Source organism: Nicotiana tomentosiformis, chromosome 1 (assembly GCF_000390325.3).
Source record: "Nicotiana tomentosiformis chromosome 1, ASM39032v3, whole genome shotgun sequence".
NCBI lineage: Eukaryota > Viridiplantae > Streptophyta > Magnoliopsida > Solanales > Solanaceae > Nicotiana > Nicotiana tomentosiformis.
Window position 1 is genome coordinate 12,438,031 of NC_090812.1, and position 21,114 is coordinate 12,459,144.

The following is a 21,114-nucleotide window of genomic DNA, read 5'->3' on the forward strand; positions in this document are numbered from 1 at the left end:
CGCCGTAGTACTCTATGAGGATTATGAGTTCTGGGCAACCGTAATTATCTCTCGATCAATTACGATAATTTACTAGAAGCATTCTCTCGAACTACTCTAGTTAACAATTTATGCAACTCAGAATTATCCCACCAAAGCTTTGTTATTTCTAACCCCACTTTTAAATTCAAGTAATTAATCTCTTAACTTACACAAAAGTGGTGTTGTTCAAAAATAATCTAACCAAGTGTTCTTTCTCAAGCAACACAAGGTAACTAGACACGATTAATCAAGGGCCCTTTCAATTAACCACAATACAATACGTAGTTGAACAATCATAGAACAAACACAGCTCAATTATAACAAAATAGAGTCAAGACTTCATCCAACAATTGGTTTCATCAACCCTAGATAATAGATTTAGCTACTGATACTAATGAAAAATAAATCACTAAAATAATTCATAATCAACAAATAGAAGTATGAAGAAGAAGATGAAAATTCTTAGGAAATTATCCGTCTTCTCTCCCTTGTTCTTGCCTCTAAAATCTTCTAGAACCAGCTATCTCTGACTTCTGGGCGAGTTTAGGCTTCATATAGGTTTAGGTTAGTCGCCTAGGAAATTACATAATTAACCCTGCGTGTTTGGCTTTCGTCCGCCCGTCCACGGATTTCCACTGCATCACTACCTTGAGTTCGCGGACCAATTTGCGGCCGCGCACCTGGAGGGGTCGTCTCGCTTGCTTTTCTCGCTCCTTTTTGACCGGGCTAATCTTCGATTGGCCTTACACACTTCATGTTAACTCGAAAACATTCGTTAGTTCCCTCCTAGCTCGAAGTAGCTCCTGCAAAGCATCAAATTCTTAATTAGAGCATTTTATTATCTTTTAGCTTTCAAATATCAATAAAGTGCGGCTAAATTAGAGTGTAAATAGTGTCTAAATTGCATAAATATAGCCTACTATCAACACCCCACACTTAAACTATTGCTCGTCTCCGAGCAATCAAACCACACTCTAAGAGGCCTAACTTCACTGAGCGACTTCCCTACTCATCACACCAAGAATATTTCACATAAATTGAGGACATTAGTGCAACATCTACACCTCAAGAGTTGACTCCGTATAGCCACACAATGTTCTTAACCAGCTTACTTACTCTAATTCAGAGGTCCAGACTTACCTCTCCTTCATGAATCAAGTGCCTGCTCACAATAAAAGAGACTCATTTGACAATCAGTAAAATTCACACACACTGAGGAACTTTAAAAGTAACAGAATTCACTCACCCTCAGAAATGACATTCTTGTGCCACAGAAAACGTACCATAGGCTTGCCCGTAGTGTACTACTCTACTAATTGAGCTCATTCAGTGTAGGATCAAGTATGGCTTTATTTGGATGTAATGTAGGCTACAAGTTGGGTAGGATATATTTGCATATAATAGTGACTACACCTCCCTAAGCACTTTAATACATTTATTTTACAATCAAATTCACACCTAAGTTAAACCAATATTTTCATCTTTAACACCACATATACCACCCCCCACACTTCTTCTTTGAGCATAATCACCTTAAAAGCCACCAAAGAATTATTACCAATCAACATGATATACTATTAACAATGTTCTTCTTCTTCTTCTTTTTTTTCACAAGTGGCTTTTCCAACAAGATATACCTTTCTCCTTATTTTCCTAGTTCCACTCAAAAGCTCCACCAACTACCCCACACTTTATCCTTTGTAAATTCATAGTATTTCAAGTGCTTACGAGAGATAAAGGGTTCAAAACGATGGTCAATTCAAACAAGGGATAGGGCTTGTAATATAGTTGCCAAGGAAACAGGATTACAGGCTCAACGGAGTTAACTATGGTACATAGCAAATAGGTGGGTGGAGTATGTATATATATGGTTCAACAAAGAAATGCCTATATCACTTTTCAGACTAAACAAGACTACTATTTCGCTTTGCAGACACACAGGGCAAGTTCTAGGCGTTAAATGTCGTGCACAGAATATAACAAGCCTCACACACACATGTCACATGACTCATTCCAGATTAGATCATCAAATACTCAGATCAGGGTACTTAAGCCAAATTAAGAACATACATTTTAAGGCCTTCTTACAAGAGTCAACAAATGAGCCTAAGTATCACACTAAAGTAACCGTTATATTCAAGGCATTACAAAATTAAGGGATCCTATTCTAATTCTGCCCATAGCCCATAAGTTCCTAACTAAAAGTAAAAAGCTAACTACACCCGGTTCAAACAAAACCCTTGGAAAAGAACCGTGGCTTAAAGAAAAACCAAGGGGGAATTGATACACAGTAACAAAAGAAAATCTTTTTGGTTTTTTTTTCTTTCTTTCGACTTTAGTCCCTCAAGAAACCCGTCGAATGATATCCATCGTCGGGCCAAGTCGAAATTGATTTATACAAATAAACTACAAAACTATCTACATACAACATATAACAAAGTATCCCCCACCCCACACTTAAAAAGATGGCATGTCCCCATGTCATACAAATTAAATTAATGCGAGGTAAAGGAACTTCCCTGATGGATAAGTCTTGATTGGAGACAGTGCCACGGTCGAGATGACATGCTCTCCCCATCGCACACAGCCAGCCCATGATTTTCTTTTCTAACTTTTCATTTTGGGTGGCCAAAGCATCAACTCTAGCCCCCAACTCCGTGACGGAAGTGCGCAGTCCTGCCATGTCATGTTCTAAGGCTGTGATCTGTGTACTCCGTCTGACCTGGGATGGTCCTTCAGCCGCTGCAGCTTGTTCCTGTGGGGTAAGGCAGTTCAACCTCTTCCTGCCCTTTATCGCCCTCTTCCGACGCATTAGAATCGTCACTATGAGTTGACCCTAGTTCCACCGGGTCTTTTCCGATGGTCACTTTGTCTGCCCGGAACTTTGCTTCTATCTTTAGCTTGCCATCCGCATTTGGGTTCTCAGGCACCCTTGTTTCCCGGCATAATCTAGTGATCAGAGAGGGGAAAAAGAACCCATACCTCTTATGTGGTGAACGGACGAACAACTCAGACTGAATAACCTTGGCCACATCAAAGTCGTGGCCATTCACGAAGCACCAGATCAAAGCATCTCTCGGACCATTTACCTCCATGGTGTTGTGGGACAGCAGCAAGCGACTGTTGATGATGTACAACTAGTACTTTCCTTCAAAAGTGAGTGAGGCAGAGTGTAGCTTCGATCCCGGCACAACCCACACTACCTCTTTGTCTGGTGCACAGATAGTTCTAAAAAACCTATTTCATGTGATGGGTTCTCTCCTGTAAGTATCATAGAAATCCTCCTCCCCATTGAATTCACGCAATCGATACACTCTCCTGATGGCTTCTATCGAGGCATCCACCCTCGTGTGTCGCACCGTGCATATTCTATCCTCATGTTCGGGGCAGTTGGCATAGAACTCTCGGACAAGCATCAAGTTACCCTCCTCCGGCTCTTCGAAAAAGTTGTCCAACCTGTGCCTGATCAACTCCCGATACACATTAGGGCACTCATCCTGGAGGGGCGCCCTGTCAATACCCCTTTCCGGTACAGGTTTTTTAGTGGCCTTCAAATTGAAACGGTCTTGGGCAGCTCTGGAGACAAACATGGTATGATCAAACTGAGCTGCACTGGCCGTTGCCCGTGTCTGGGATGAACCTCTATGACCACTTGACGAGGCTCCGGTGGTGCGTCTCTTCTTTGAAGGTGTCATGGTACCTGGACACGCCCCATATCCGCGCCCAGATCCGCGGTCGCAGATGTTAGGCAGTGGGGAGCTTTAAATTCGCATCCAGATTTGTGGTCCTATCCGCGGTCGCGGATTCTGGGCAGAGGGGGACCAAAAATCTGCGCCCCAATCCGCGGTCCAATCCGCGGCCGCGAATGGGGGACCGAACACATGCCAAAATCCGCGTCCATATCCGCGGTCTAATTCGTGGTTGCGGATCTCTGCCTCCAACCAATTTTTGTCTTTGTCGCATATTTACCTATTCTCGGGTTAATTTCGACCCCTGAATCCTTTCGATGCACATAAATTTTGCCCTGCACACTAGTAGATCGGTCAAAGTCATTCAAAATCAATTACAACAACCAAAGCAAGAAAAATAATGGGTTGCCTCCCAAAAAACGCCTAAGTTATCGTCGCGGAACGACAATTTACAACAAACCATGGGTTTCCTCCCAGGAAGCGCCTGATTTAACGTCGCGACACGACGCATGCTTTCATTATCACTCCTCGTTCGCGTACTGGGGCTCTTCCAAAGTTATCACCAATCTATCCCCTTTCTCTTCGACCATTCCAAGGTAATGTTTCAACCTTTGCCCATTTACCGTGAACTTGTTTGTCCCATCTTCAGATTCAATCTCTACAGCTCCACTTGAGAACACTTGCACCACTCTGAAGGGTCCTGACCATCGGGACTTCAACTTACCCGAAAACAATCTCAATCTCGAGTTGTATAACAACACTAGATCTCTGGGGTTGAAGTTCTGATCTAAGATGTGCTTATCATGGAACATTTTCATCTTTTCTTTGTATAATCTAGCATTCTCAAATGCATGGAATCTGAATTCCTCGAGCTCATGTAACTTAGTGACTCTGCTGGTGCCTGCGGTCTCTATATCCAGATTCAACTGTCGCAGTGCCCAAAGTGCTTTATGTTCGAGCTCTACCGGAAGGTGGCATGCCTTTCCAAACACCAACTTGTACGGTGACATATCAATTGGAGTTTTGAATGCTGTACGGTACGCCCATAATGCATCATCCAGCTTCTTTGCCCAATCAGTCCTTGTTGCATTCACTGTCTTTTTCAGGACACTTTTAATTTCTCTATTGGACACTTCAACTTGTCCGCTCGTCTGTGGGTGGTATGATGTGGCTACTTTATGTAAAACTCCATACTTTTCCAACAGACGTGTGAACGCTTTATTGCAAAAATGGGTTCCACCATCACTAATTATAGCTCTCGGGGTGCCAAAACGTGTGAAGATGTTTTTCTTTAGGAAACTTGTTACCCCTTTTGCATCATTGGTTGGGAGAGCCACCGCTTCGACCCACTTTTAGACATAGTCAACCGCTACCAATATATATTTGTTACCATACGAGCTGACGAACGGCCCCATAAAGTCGATCCCCCACATGTCAAAAACCTCCACCTCTTGAATTGTGGTCATCGACATCTCGTGACGGTGAGATATATTGCCTGTCCTTTGGCATTCATCGCAACTTTTGACCCAAGCATGGGCATCCTTGAACAGGGTAGGCCAATACAATCCCGATTCCAACAATTTTGTTGTTGTCCGGATTCCTCCAAAGTGTCCACCATATGGTGAAGCATGGCAAGCCTGCAAAACAGAAGATTGATCTTTCTCGGGGATACACCTCTGGATCATGTTATCTACACATATTTTAAACAATAGAGGTTTGTCCCAAATAATAGGCTCGACAATCGCAGAAGAACTTTTTCTTTTGAATTGAGGAGAGTTCATAAGGTACAATACCGCTTGCTAAATAGTTAGCAATATCAGCATACCATGGCGTCTCCTCCATTGTCATAACAAGTAACTGTTCATCCGGGAATGTCTCTGTTATGTCTTCAACCTCCATTCTCTTTTCAGCTCCTTCCAATCTTGAGAGGTGGTCTGCCACTTGATTGTCCGTCCCCTTTCTGTCACGGATTTCCAGATTGAATTCTTGGAGTAAAAGAACCCAGCGAATCAAGCGTGGCTTTGACTCCTTCTTTGCTATCAAATACCTAATTGCTGCATGGTTAGTATAAACAATAACTTTTGAACCAATTAAGTACGACCTAAATTTGTCGAAGGCAAACACTACAGCCAGCATTTCCTTTTCCGTTACAGTGTAATTGAGTTGTGCACCGCTGAGCGTCTTGTTTGCATAGTAAATCGGGTACATCATCGTGTCTTTGCGTTTCCCCAAGACTGCTCCTATAGCATAATCACTGGCGTCGCACAGGAGCTCGAATGGTTGCTCCCATTTGGGTGCAACTATGATGGGTGCAGTCACCAATCTCTTCTTCAGCTCCTCAAAAACCAACCTGCAATCATTAGAAAATACAAAGGGCTAATCCTTTTCAAGCAACTTACATAAGGGGTTAGCAATTTTGGAAAAATCTGTAATGAATCGCCTATAGAACCCGGCATGCCCAAGGAAACTTCTCACTGCCTTTACCGAAGTGGGCGGTGGCAGATTCTAAATCATATTAACCTTGGCATGGTTGACTTCAATGCCCTTGCTGGACACTCGATGCCCCAACACTATTCCTTCTTGTACCATAAAATGGCACTTTTCCCAATTCAGCACCAGATTTGTCTCCACACATCTTTTGAGCACTCTTCTTAAGTTGTGAAGATAATCTTCAAATGAATCCCCCACCACGGAGAAATCATCCATAAACACCTCAATAATATCCTCCACCATGTCAGTGAAAATGGACAACATGCACCGCTAGAATGTAGCTGGTGCATTGCAAAAGTCCAAAGGGCATTCTCTGAAAGGCAAAGATGCCATATGGACAAGTGAAGGATGTTTTCTCTCTGTCTTCCGGGGCTATTGAGATCTGGTTATACCCCGAGTATCCATCCAAGAAACAGAAGTGGAACCGCCCAGCTAACCTGTCCAACATTTGGTCAATGAAAGGTAATGGGAAATGGTCCTTTCGAGTGGCTGTGTTCAGTTTCCGATAGTCCATGCAAATCCGCCACCCCGTGACTGTACGAGTCGAGATCAACTCGTTATTCTCATTTTGTACGACCATCATTCCTCCTTTTTTCGGCACACATTGGACAGAACTGACCCAGTTGCTGTCAGAGATGGGAAAGATGATACTCGCATCCAACCACTTGATCACTTCCTTCTTTACTACTTCCTTCATATTCGGGTTCATTCGTCATTGATGTTTCCTGGAAGGTTTGTGCCCCTCTTCCAGAAGAATCTTGTGCATGCAAAAGGCTGGGCTGATACCCTTTATGTCTGCCATGGTCTAACCAATGGTAGTCTTACCTTCTTGCAATACCTGCAATAGTTGCTCTACCTGCACAGCTAGCAAACTAGATGATATAATAACAGGCAAAGTAGAATTAGGCTCCAAGAAAGTGTACCTAAGGTGGGCTGGAAGCGGTTTCAAGTCCAGTTGTGGTGGCTCCTCTATTGATGGTTTTGCAGGCGATGTTTCTCTCTTTTCTAAGCGTAGGGGCTCGAACCGAGGTTCCCTTTTCCAGAATCCTTGATCTTCGAGAGCCATGACCCACTCTGCCAACCCTTCACCGTCCATCTCTTCCAAATTCATCAAGCAGGCATCTAGTGTATCCTTGACATTAAGGGTCTCATCCTCTTCTTGCAGTATCACATCCACGGCCTCCACTAGTGAGCAGTTTGCAAATTCATTGGGTCTCCTCATGGATTGTTGAACGTTGAATATTATTTCTTCATTGTTCAACCTCATTTTTAACTCTCCAGTCTCACAATCAATTAATGCTCTCCCAGTGGCTAAGAATGGCATTCCCAGAATGATGGGTATCTCTTCATCCACCTGACAGTCAAGAATAACAAAAGCTGTAGGAAATACAATTTTTCCCACTTGCATAAGCATATCATCAAAAATTCATGTCGGTCTTTTGACTGTGCGATCAGCCAGTTGCAACAACATTGAGGTCGGTCTAGCTCTACCAATGCCCAGTTTTGTATAGATTTCCAAGGGCATCAAGTTTATGCTGGCTCCCAAGTCACACAATGCTTTAGCAAAAGCATAACTCCCAATAGTGCATGGGATAGTGAAGCTACCTGGATCAGACACCTTTTGGGCCATAGGTCTTGTCACTACCACGCTGCAGGTCTGTGTCAGAGTTACAGTGGACATGTCCTGGAAGTTAAATTTCTGCGATATCAGGTCCTTCATCATGTTTGCATACCCTAGCATTTCCCTCAAAGCATCCATCAGTGGAATATTCAATTGAATCTGTCGAAGCATTTCCATGAATTTCCTGTATTGATCATCTTTCTTTTGTTTTGCCAATCTCTGAGGGAATGGTGTAGGAGTCAACCTCTGTCCACTACTTGATGTCTTTTCTTTGTTGGAAGCTTCTGGCACAAGAGGTGCCACCTGTTCTGAGACTTGTTCACCTTCCTTCGCCTTACCCTTGTCAACCTGTGCCTGTTCAACTACCACCTCGGTAAGCTCTGCTGACCCATCTGCCTCTAATGTAACTGGAGTAGTTGGTGTAGTTTCTCTCCGAGATTGAGCAACTTCTTGCTCTCTGTCTAAATCTCTTTCATTCCTGAGACTCACCGTCATTAGCTGATTTGGGTTTTGCTCCTTTGGGTTAATATTTGTATCTGCAGGCAATGTTCCTTGGGGGCGATTGTTCAAGGACATAGACAGCTGTCCCAGTTGAGTTTCAATGCCTTTGATTGCTGAATCATATGCTGCTAACTTTTCTTGCATCTTACCATTTGTTCCAATGAGTTGTTGCAGCATACCCCTGATTTCTATCATGTTGTTGTCCTGTTGTTGATGAGGTGGTTGGTAGGCCAACTGTTGCTGGTGCTGCTGATTATAGCCATGTTGCCTTTGATAAGGCACAACTTGACCTTGTGGTCATGCGCCTCCAGAATTAGGGTTGTGTTGTGGCAGGTTGGGTCTGTACTGCTGGTTTGGTGCTGGTCCCCATTGTTGCCCACCATGCCTCTGACCTCCAAACTTATTGACATAATACATGTCTTATCTGAAGCCCTAGTTGTCATTCTCTCCACTCCACGAGCACACATATGACTGGTTTATGCAAGGAGTGCACAATCCTCCATTTGTTGTATCAACAGTGTGCACTTGCTTTGTACCCATCTCATCAATTTTCTTTGTCAGTGCTCATCTGAGTCATGAGAGTGGCTATGTTCTCTGCATGGGAATTGTTTGGGTCAAGAGCAACAAAATGCACTATTGGTATAAGTGTCGTACCTCTAGTCATCCAGCCTGAATTTTGAGCCATCTTGTCTAGAAGAATCTTGCACTCTGTGAATGTCTTGCTCAAAAATGCACCCCCAGCCGAAGCATCTACATTGGCCTTCAAATTGTCTGCTAAACCCATGTAGAATCATTGTCCCAGCATCTGATCTGGAATGCCATGGTGTGGACACTTCACTAGCATACCCTTGAACCTCTCCCATGTTTCTTGCAAGGTCTCAGTTGGTTTCTGCCTGAACTGCAATATCTCATCAATCTGCCTTGCAGTCTTGTTGGGAGAATAAAACTTGTTTAAGAACTGTTTGACTAATTCTTCCCAAGTGGCAATGGAGTTTATTAGGAGCAAATTCAGCCAAGTTTGAGCCTCTCCAGTCACAGAGAATAAAAATAGTAATAGCTTGATGGCTTCAAGAGTCACATTCGGCTATCTTTGGGTCACACATATTGATAGGAAATTCTTCAGATGTTGTTGTGGGTCTTCAATGTATGACCCGGAGAACAGTCCCTTATTTTGCAACAGATGCAGCATGTTGTTGGCGATCTGGAATGTCTCCGCTTGTATCTGAGGTATAGCAATGGCGGTGGCCAGGTTATCAGCAGTTGGTTGTGCCCAATCATAAAGAGCATCTTCTGGCACAAGAGGTGCCACCACTCCATTGTTTGGGTCAACCCGATTATTCCGATTGTTTCCGTTGACATCGTCCACGCTGTCCATTTCAATTTCGAGTGTGTGTTTTTGTTGTAACTGTTTGTTCTTCTTGTTGGCTCGATTTAATGCCCTGAATGCTTTCCTCGAAGAGCTTCTAGGAATACACCTGAGTCACAGGAGAATTCAAACGTGAGGATTTCAATGGAAAAATTTAAACACCGTAAGAAATTAAATTAAACTAAGAATCCTAGCAATTCTTCTAAGTTGTAATAAATAACACCGTTAGTTCCCCGGCAACGGCGCCAAAATTTGATCACGCCCAACTATGCCTTGTAAAAAGGACTAAGTGGTGCACTGCAAATATAACCCGGTTCAAGTCCAAAGTCGAATCTCATAGGGAACTAACCTATTTACTATAACTTTAAATAATGCTAATGATAAGCTCAGACAACTTCCGAATGCAAGAGTTTTATGAATAATCAGTGAAATTTATTTAGCTAAGGAAAAATGACAATAAAATTAGCAATAATCAAGACTAAAATTGAATTCAAGGGTAAAAGGATCTAGGGCTATTGATTTTCCCAATTGCCGGATTAATTCTTAACTCTTTAGCTATAATCTCGCCGTACTCTATGAGGATTATGAGTTCCAGGCTACCGTAATTATCTGTCGGTCAATTACGATAATTTACTAGAAGTATTCTCTCGAACTACTCTAGTTAACAATTTATGCAACTCAGAATTATCCCACCAAAGCTTCGTTATTTCTAACCCCACTTTTAAATTCAAGTAATTAATCTCTTAACCTACCCAAAAGTGGTGTTGTTCAACAACAATCTAACCAAGTGTTCTATCTCAAGAAACACAAGGTAACTAGACACGATTAATCAAGGGCCCTTTCAATTAACCACAATACAATACGTAGTTGAACAATCATAGAACAAACACGGCTCAATTATAACAAAATAGAGTCAAGACTTCATCCAACAATTGGCTCCATCAACCCTAGATAATAGATTTAGCTACTCATACTAATGGAAAACAAATCACTAAAATAATTCATAATCAACAAATAGAAGTATGAAGAAGAAGATGAAAACTTTTAGGAAATTATCCGTCTTCTCTCCCTTTTCTTGCCTCTAAAATCTTCTAAAACCAACTATCTCTGACTTCTGGGCGAGTTTAGGCTTCATATAGGTTTAGGTTAGTCGCCTAGGAAATTACATAATTAACCCTGCGTGTTTGGCTTTCGTCCGCCCGTCCGTGGCCGCAGATTCGACCGCGGATCCGGCCGCGGATTTCCACTGCCTCACTGCCTTGAGTTCGCGGGTTTTTCGCTCCTTTTCGACCGGGCTAACCTTCAATTGGCCTTCCACACTCCATGTTGACTCCAAAACACTTGTTAGCTCCCTCCTAGCTCGGAGTAGCTCCTGCAAAGCATCAAATTCTTAATTAGAGCATTTTGTTATCTTTTAGCATTCAAATATCAATAAAGTGCGGTTAAATTAGAGTGTAAATAGTGTCTAAATTGCATAAATATAACCTACTATCATGACTCTTTTTGGACCTACAAATTTCAGAAGTCTTCTTTTCTTCCATACATAGATGATACTTACTTAATAAACAAATAAAAATCCAATTCAATCCAAACATTTATTAAGCCAGTTCAGTAGTATAATACATTGGTTAAGGTAATTAAACATTTCATTATTTCTAATTATATTTATTTCTTATGAAAAGATTATTTTGTAAATGCCACATAAATCTGTACACGTTATTCATGACTTGAATAAATAAACATAAAATTTAAGATGGAGCAAAAACTTTGTTGTGGTCTGTTAGCAAATCACTTAGGTTAGCTTTTGTAAAACTATATACCTAATCAAACTTAAAATATATAAATGACTACATCATATATTAGCCATTGCTAATAACCATATTAGCAACACGTGGCAGTAGCATATAGACATTAGTCTAATTTGTTGGAAAGTCTCTGACGTGTTGGTGTGCGAAATTAACTGAGTCCCCATATAGTCCAGCGCCGAAAAGTATTCTTAGGAAGACAGTGAACCGAATGAAGCTGTTATCTAGTCACGAAAGTCTGCTACTTACAGTACAATGTATGACACTTTTAACTACTAAGCTTCGTAATATCTCCAGACTGCCATCCAGTTGCCAAGCTAGCTATGTAGACCTCGTGCTAGCTTATTCTCCCTTATATAAGACTAGTGAGAGTATGCCCGGGCCATGCCCGAGCCCAAAAACTATCTAATATTGTTGTTAATGTTATTTTTAAATGTTACTCACTTTTGTATTTAAATTTGCCATGTTATTATTATATATGGTAATAGACTTATGCCTTTAGGAGCTGCTTATAACAGTCGATTATTTTTTTTTTTTTTGTAAATAAAAATTAAATATGTGAATAATCCGCATTTATATGTATATTTTTGGTTCTCTGATAAATGTTGGAGTGCAGTTTTAGTTTCATTATTAGAAGATACTCTTATGTTAGAGTTTATCTTAAGACGATCAATAGTTATTTCAAAATCACTTAAAATCATTAATAAGATAATTTGCATAAAGTATTTTGTTGCTCTATATATTATATCGTTAAACAAAACCAATGTCGTTTGCTTATTCGTGTGCTGTATTTATGCTTTTCCGTAACCTAGTAGCTGCGAAATTTCACTTCCCTTTTCAATCTTGTCTTTCCGATTCAGCTCCATATAGATTCCAATGTTTAGCTAAGAAAATCTTTTTCTATGTAAAAATTTGGTTATATGATTTTTGGACCTCACCTTATTGGATACTACTATTTAGGAGTGGTAATTAAAGGGTCATTTCGGATATGAACGGGACGAAAAAAGAATAATACAAAAATATGTTAAATTATATTGAATTGTTGTTGTTGTTGTTGTTATTTTACAAATGAATATGCTAAAGTTGGATAAATTTTAATTTACAATAAAGGTAATGATTAAGTTTACACAAATGAGTTTTTTTTGTATGCTATGAAGTTTATGTTGAAGTAGAAAATATTTACGTAAAGTACATATGCCAAAAGAGGCACTTTTGAATTGTGAGAGCATGTGTCACTTTCATGTGACATCAGCAGTTGTAGTGCCTTTTTGAGCATTGAAAGTAGGCTGCACTATTATCTAATTTACAAAATTGTACAACTGTATTTATTGTAAAAAAGGTGCAAAGTTAGGGGCAAACTGAGACATTGAAAAAAGTACTACAACTCAATCCATTACCTGTTCAAGGATGCAATGGAAATTAGAGTAAATAGTGCTGGTTTTTCGGTAAACAAAGCAGAAAATCAAGTCTCTACACCAGAAGGTGCAATACAGCTCAGCCAGAAAACATATAATTCCAAAACTACCCCTATGCTAGACAGACATGTTGACCGTGAACGGTGTGTATTCCCTCTTATTATAAGTAGAATACTAGAAACGATAGCTTGTGCTGCGCACAGGCCTAATAACAATATGCTTAGGAGTAGAGCTAGAGTGTTGATTACGGGTTTGATCGAATCATGTAATTTTGATTCAAATCATGTATTTGGATATGTATAAAATATTAGTTTAGACAGTAAATTAAAAAGATTAGAATCCATAACTATAAACTTCAAATTCTGATCTGCCTCCAAATATGCTAAATACTCGAGTATAATTTCTTTTTGTTATGGAAAAAACTTCTATTAAAGTCCATATTGAAAAGATCCTAAAGTTAATCTTATATTACTTGAAATCATTTAAAAGAAAAGAGTATCGTAATTTTATTGGTCCTTACTATCACGTTAAAATCAAATTGTAAATTAGCTTGCTTCATGATCGAGTTCACTAATTAGCATAAGTAAATTTTTTGCCTAACTTATATGTTGTTATTTAAAATGGCCGTGCATAGTTTCTCTCGTAATGACGTTTCCCGTTCAAAAAGTATCATTTAATATTTCAACATATATAATTAAGAAAATTATTTAACAGCAGTAATATAAAATTATTTAACTAAGTGGTCCTTTGTATCTTCATTTTGAGATTTATAAAATTCTACCTATTTAAGTTTTTTACACATTTGATCCTTTTTTAACTATTATTTAAAAGAATAACATCATTTATTGTTTATTCCATAAAGAGCACTTTTTTTTTCATTATTAGCATATATATTTATTTGTGAAGTGCCATCTTATTTTAAGATGTATTTTTAATGTATATTTTAAATATATTTTATATGTCAAGTACCATTTTAATTCAGGATGTATTTTTTATATATATGTTTTTTGTATATTGATATGCCATCTTAATTAAATTTAAGATATATTTTTTTATGTATATTTCACATGTCTAAGTGTTATCTTAATTGAAGATATATTTTTATGTATATTTTTTGTATATTTTATATGTGTTAATTCAATATTTTTTTTATATACGTTTTGTATATATTAACATATATTATTATTGAAGTAAGATCTTTATGTTAAGAAAGGAAGAAAGAAGGAAGAGAAAAACTTAAGAAAGATAATTAAAAAGAAAGTGAATGGAACAAATTTAGAAAATATATTGGTTTCAGCAGAAAATAAAATTAAGAAAATGAAGAGAAAGAAGGAAAGTTAATAGATAAAGAGAAAAAAATGCATGATTTTTGTACAAAGAATTATTGACTTTCCATTCAAATTACTTATATTTAGAGATTAATAATTAATATTCCTATTTTAATGGAAGTGTGTGCTACAAATATAAATATTTTCCTGCCATAACTGTAATATTGGATTTCATGCTACGAATTTACTATATTTTAAAAAATAATTATGACAGTTATGTAAAGTTCCCTTCTATTTACCAGAAAATCAATGGATATGTGCATTCCATTGTTGACCTTAACAATTCATCCTCTAACCATAGGAGCCTGAAGGAAATGAATAATAGGACAAGCATCTTTAGTTTTTCCATGTTCAAAACATACGGTGAACTCTATAGTAGTTACTTTGTCCTTTGGAGTCATGACCCAAAATTTTTACCTTCAGGATCGTGATGATATCTAACATTTTATTTGTTAGGCAAGCCAACGTTAAAATAATCTTAATTATTTTTAAGCAGATTTAATTAAATAGAAGTTAAATTACTGAAATAAAGTGCGGAATACCATAAATACAAAATTATCAAAATACATTCCCGAATTTAGTGTCACAAGTGCACGAACTACTAGAATAATACAAATAAAGGTCTGAATAAAATTCAAGCTGTTTGAAAGATAATACACAAGTGAGATAAAATAGAAAGGGACTTCAAAACTACAAACGATGTGCAGTTATACCTCAATTCTCTTCTAAATAGTTGAATCCGAGCACGTCTTTGATACGCTACTGGGACCAACTCCAAAATCCGCACAAGAAGTGCAGAGTGTAGTATCAGTACAACCGACCCCATGTACTAGTAAGTGCCGAGCCTAACCTCGACAAAGTAGTGACGAAGCTATGACAAGACACGTGCATAATCAACATGTACAAGTATATACAAATACAAAGTAACAATAATACAATAAATAATAATTTATCAATTGGGAGGGAACATGCTATGGGGAATGATATAATAATTTCAGCAGGAGAAGTGTTACTTAGCAGCCAATTAATTCATCAACAATAAAATGAGCAAATGATAATAAGAAAGTGGCACGACACCACCCTTTGTGCTTTTACTCTCATTTGGCACGGCATCACCCTTCATGCTTTTACACTCTCTGAAAATGACGCGACATCACCCTTCGTGCTTTTACACTCACAAATGGCACGGTAACACCCTTCGTGCTTTTACACTCACAAATGGCACGACAACACCCTTCGTTCTTTTATACTCTTCCTTACCATGACAATGATATTATGAATAATTAAAATGGCACGGCATCACCCTTCGTGCTTTTACACTCTTCCTTACCATGAAAATAATAATATAAATTCGGAAGAGTATTTAAATGCGGAGATATACACTTATCAATCAATTCAATACCAGAATACCGACTTCACCTCCCAAAATATTCAACAATAATTAAATAAATAATAATTTCACAACTAATGATCAAATAATCAATAATAAACTTAAGCAGGAATATCTTAATTAAATAGATAATTATTCACAATAAACAAATTCCACCTGCATGCTTTGACTCAACCACAACGCATTAGTACTCGTCACCTCACATATACATTGTACCCGCACATTAAATCATGTAGCAAATAGACAAATAAGTCCTACTCCCTCAAGCCAAGGTTAACCACAACACTTACCTCGGTTGCAACCAAATTCAAGAATCCAATAAACCTTTGCCTCGCGAATTCGTGTCCGAAATCTTCAAATCTAGTCTTAAATAAACCACTATACTCAATACAAATCGTGAAAATTAATTTCATATGAATTTACTAATTTTTCGGATTAAAATCCAAAATTCATCTCAAAAATCATCAGTGGGGCCCACGTCTCGAATCTCGAAAAAAACCGTACGAAATCCAAACACTCGTTCCGAGACGAGTCTAACCATACAAAAATTACCAAATTCCGATGTCAAATGGACTTTCAAATCTTAATTTTTTATTTTTGGAAAGTTTTACAAAAATTCCAATTTCTTCCATCGAAATCCGAAATAAATGATAAATATAGACATGGATTTATGAAATATAATCACTTTTGGTTATAGAACACTTACCCAATTCAAAGTCGTGAAAAATTCCCTTGGAATCGCCTAAATCCGAGACTCAAAAATGAGTAAAAATGGCTAACTTCCGATTTTATGGGTTCTGTCCAGGCCTTTCCGCATCTGTGGACGCTTGACCGCATCTGCGGTTTCTGCTTTTGCGGAAATGGGGCCGCTTCTGCGGGATGGGGCGCTTCTGCGGCTTCGCAGATGCGACAAAAGTTCCGCACCTGCGCACACTGCCCAACCCCTTCCCTTTCGCTTCTGCGAGGCAAAACTTGCTTCTGTGAGCTCGCATCTGCGGTCTAAAATCCGTAGGTGCGATTACACTAGAAGGCCAAAATTTTAGATTTTTTCTTAAGTCTAAATTTTGATCCGTTAACCATCTGGAATCCACCCGAGGCCCCCGGGACCTCAACCAAATATATCAACAAGTTCTAAAACATAACACAAACTTACTCGAGGTCTCAAATCACCTCAAACAACATCGAAATTACAATTCACACCTCGATTCGAACTTTTAAGTTTTCAAACTTTTCAATTTCCAAATCTTGTGCCGAAACATGTTAAATGAATCCGGAATGACTTCAAATTTGGCACCCAAGTCATAAATGACATAACGGAGCTATTCAAATTTTCATAATCAGATTCCGGCCCCGATATCAAAAAGTCAACTCTGTGGTCAAACTTGAAAATCTTTAGCCTTTAAATTTTTAGTTTCCGTTAAATGGTCATAACTTGAGCTAGGGACCTCCAAATTAAATTTCGGGCATACGCCCAAGTCCCAAATCACGATATGGACCTACCGGAACTGTCAAAACACTGATAAGGATCCGTTTGCTCAAAATGTTGACCAAAGTCAGCTCAGTTTAGTTTTAAAGCTCTATTTCACATTTTAATCAATTTTTCATATAAAAACTTTCCGAAAAATTATACGGATTGCGCACACAAGTCGAGAAATGATAAATAGTGCTTTTTGAGGTCTTAGAACACAGAATTAATTATTAAATTTAAAGATGACCTTTTGGGTTATCACATTCTCCACCTCTAAAACAAACGTTCGTCCTCGAACGGAATTAGAAAAAGTACCTGAGCTGGTGAGAATATGTGGATATTTACTCCGCATGTCCGACTCAGACTCCCAGGTAGATGCTTCTACCAGCTGACCTCTCCATTGTACCAGAACTGAAGGATAACTCTTAGACCTGACCTGCCGGGCTAGAATAGCTACCGGATCCTCCTCAGAAGTCAAATCCTTGTCCAATTGAACAGAGCTGAAATCTAACACATGGGATGGATCGCCATGATATTTTCGGAGCATAGACACATGGAACACCGGATGAACTGCTGATAAACTAGGTGGTAGTGCAAGCCTGTAGGTTACTTCACCCACCCTTTCAAGATTTTCGAAGGGTCCAATATACCTAGGGCTCAACTTGACCTTCTTTTCGAACCTCATTACACATTTCATAGGTGAAACTCGGAGCAATATTTTTTCCCCAACCATGAATGCAATATCACGAACTTTATGGTCGGCATAACTCTTTTGCCTAGATTGAGCTGTGCGAAGTCGATCCTGAATAACTTTGACTTTGTCCAAGGCATCCTGTACCAAATCAGTACCCAACACCCGAGCCTCTCCCGGTTTAAACTGGCCAACAGGAGAATGACACCGCCTTCCGTATAATGCCTCATATGGAACATCTGAATGCTCGAATGGTAGCTATTATTATAAGCAAACTCCGCAAGTGGCAATAACTGATCCCAAGAACCTCCAAAGTCTATAACACAGGCGCGAATTATATATTCCAATATCTGAATAGTGCACTCTGGTTGTCCGTCTGTCTGTGGATGAAATATTGTACTCAACTCAACCCGCATGCCTAACTCACGTTGTACAGCCCTCCAAAAGTGTGAGGTAAACTGTGTACCTCGATCTGAAATAATAGACACGGGCACACCGTGAAGGCGGACAATCTCACAGATGTAAATTTCAGCTAACCGCTCTGAAGAATAGGTAACTGCCACTGGAATGAAATGTGCTGACTTAGTCAACCTGTCCATAATGACCCAAACTGCGTCAAATTTTCTCTAAGTCCGGGGAATCCCAACAACAAAATCCATAGTGATACGCTCCGACTTCTACTCAGAAATTTCTAACTCCTGAAGCAAACCACCAGGTCTCTGATGCTCGTACTTAACTTGCTGACAATTCAGACACCGAGCTACATATACAGCTATATCCTTCTTCATTCTCCTCCACCAATAATGTTGCCGCAAATCTTGATACATTTTGGCGGCATCTGGATGAATAGAATACCTGGAACTGTGGGCCTCTTCTAGAATTAATTCACGAAGCCCCTCCACATTAGGCACACAAATACGACCATACATCCGCAGAACTCCATCTTCCCCCACAACCTGTTTGGCATCACCGTGCTGCACCGTGTCCTTGAGTACAAGTACATGAGGATCATCATACTGCCTCTCTCTGATGCGCTCATATAAAGAAAATCGAGCGACTGTGCAAGCTAAAACCCAACTAGGTTCTGAAACATCTAACCTCACAGACTGATTAGCCAAAGTCTGAACATCTGCAGCTAACGGTCTCTCACCAACCAGAATATACGCAAGACTGCCCATACTCACAGCCTTTCTACTCAAAGCATCAGCCACCACATTGGCTTTTCCGGGGTGATACAAAATAGTGATATCATAATCTTTCAACAACTCCACCCATCTTCTCTGCCTCAAATTGAGATCTATTTGCCTGAACAGATACTGCAGGCTATGATGATCAGTAAATACCTTACACGAGACACCGTAAAGGTAATGTTTCCAAATCTTCAAAGCGTGGACAATGGCTGCCAATTCTAAGTCATGAATAGGATAATTCTTCTCATGAACTTTCAACTGACGCGACCCATATGCAATTACCCTGCCATCTTGCATCAATACTACACCAAGCCCAACGCGAGATGCATCATAATACACCGTATAAGATCCTGAACCTGTGGGTAATACCAACACTGGCGCCGTAGTCAAAGCAGTCTTGAGCTTCTGAAAGCTTAACTCACACTCGTCTGACCATCTGAATGGGATACCTTTCTGGGTTAGTCTGGTCAATGGGCTTGCTATAGATGAAAACCCCTCCACGAATCGACGATAATAACCTGCCAAACCCAGAAAACTCTGGATCTCTGTAACTGACGTGGGTCTAGGCCAATTCTGAACAACCTCAATCTTCTTAGGATCCACTTTTATGCCTTCTGCCGATACAACATGCCCCAAAAAGGCAACTGAGTCTAACCAAAATTCACATTTTGAAAATTTGGCATATAACTGATTATTCTTCAAAGTTTGAAGCACACTCCGAAGATGCTGCTCATACTTTCCTCGACTGCTGGAGTCAATCAAGATATCATCAATGAATACAACCACAAAAGAATCCAAATAGGGTTTGAATACCCGATTCATTAAATCCATAAATGCTGTTGGGGCATTTGTCAACCCAAATGACATCACTAGGAATTCGTAATGCCCATGCCGAGTCTGAAAAGCTGTCTTAGGGACATCAGATGCTCTAATTTTCAACTGATGGTAACCAGACCTCAAGTCGATCTTTGAAAACACCTTGGCACCCTGAAGCTGGTCGAATAAGTCATCAATTCTTGGTAGTGGATACTTGTTCTTGATAGTAGCCTTGTTCAACTACCGATAATCTATACACATTCGCATTGAACCATCTTTCTTCTTTACAAATAATACGGGTGCACCCCAGGGTGAGACACTAGTCTAATGAATCCCTGATCAAGTAAGTTTTGTAACTGCTCCTTCAATTCTTTCAACTCTGGCGGGGCCATACGGTATGGTGGGATAGAAATGGGCTGAGTGCCCGGAGCTAAATCAATACAGAAGTCAATATCTCTGTCGGGTGACATCCCCGACAGATCTGCAGGAAATACATCTGGAAATTCACGGACAACTAGAACTGAATCCATAGAAGGAACTTTCGCACTGGGATCATGAATATAAGCCAAATAAGCTAGACACCCCTTCTCGACCATACGTCGAGCCTTAATATATGAAATAACCCTACTGGTGGAACGACCAAGAGTTCCTTTCCACTCTAATCGAGGTAACCCCGGCATGGCTAGGGTTACCGTCTTGGCATGAAAATCTAATATAGCGTGATAAGGTGACAGCCAATCCATACCCAAGATGACATCAAAATCTACCATATCAAGAAAGAAGATCCACACTAGTTTCAAGACTCCTAATAGTAACCATACACGAATGATAGACATGATCTGCCATGATAGAATCTCCCACCGAAGTGGACACACACACATGAGCACTTAGAGAATCTGAGGAATCACCAGATACGAAGCAAAATAAGAGGACACATAAGAATAAGTAGATCCTGGATCAAAGCATCTCTATGGCAAACTGGAACAATACATGTAATCACGGCATCAGATGATTCGGCCTCAGGCCTAGCTGGAAAAGCATAAAATTGGGGTTGGGCCCTACCATTCTGAACTGCGTCCCTGGGACGACCTCTAACTGGCTTGCCTCCACCTCTAACAGCCTGACCTCCACCTTTAACGGTCTGACCTCCACCTCTAGCTGCCTGACCCCTACCTCTAGATGGCTAAGCAGGCGGTGAAGCAATCGGTGATGGAATCATAGCATGAGAGCCCTGCTGCTGCATGCTGTCCTGAGACATGGGGCATAATCTAGCAATGTGCCTCGGATCACCACAAGTATGACAAGACCTCGGCTGCTGTGACT

The 21,114-nt window shown here is 39.8% G+C and overlaps 1 protein-coding gene and 1 non-coding gene across 2 annotated transcripts; one reads left to right on the top strand and one right to left on the bottom strand.

Annotated features, from left to right (window-relative positions):
* Positions 1 to 7,005: 7,005 nt before the first annotated feature.
* LOC138900517 (uncharacterized) lies at positions 7,006 to 8,517 on the bottom strand. The gene is made up of 2 exons (XM_070187448.1): positions 7,645 to 8,517; positions 7,006 to 7,554 (listed from the first exon to the last, which is right to left on the bottom strand). Exons 1-2 carry the CDS (start codon positions 8,515 to 8,517, stop codon positions 7,006 to 7,008), a joined length of 1,422 nt encoding a protein of 473 aa, XP_070043549.1.
* A 620-nt stretch (positions 8,518 to 9,137) lies between these two features.
* LOC117273853 (small nucleolar RNA R71) lies at positions 9,138 to 9,244 on the top strand. Its single transcript, XR_004503877.1, has one exon. It is a non-coding gene; the product is annotated as a small nucleolar RNA R71 (small nucleolar RNA).
* Positions 9,245 to 21,114: the final 11,870 nt, after the last annotated feature.

Coding starts and splice junctions, on each gene's coding strand:
- LOC138900517 (XM_070187448.1), bottom strand. CDS start 8,517: ATGATAGAAATCAGGGGTATGCTGCAACAACTCATTGGAACAAATGGT. Junction 7,555..7,644: donor TGCAACTGGCTGATCGCACA/GTCAAAAGACCG, acceptor CTTGACTGTCAG/GTGGATGAAGAGATACCCAT.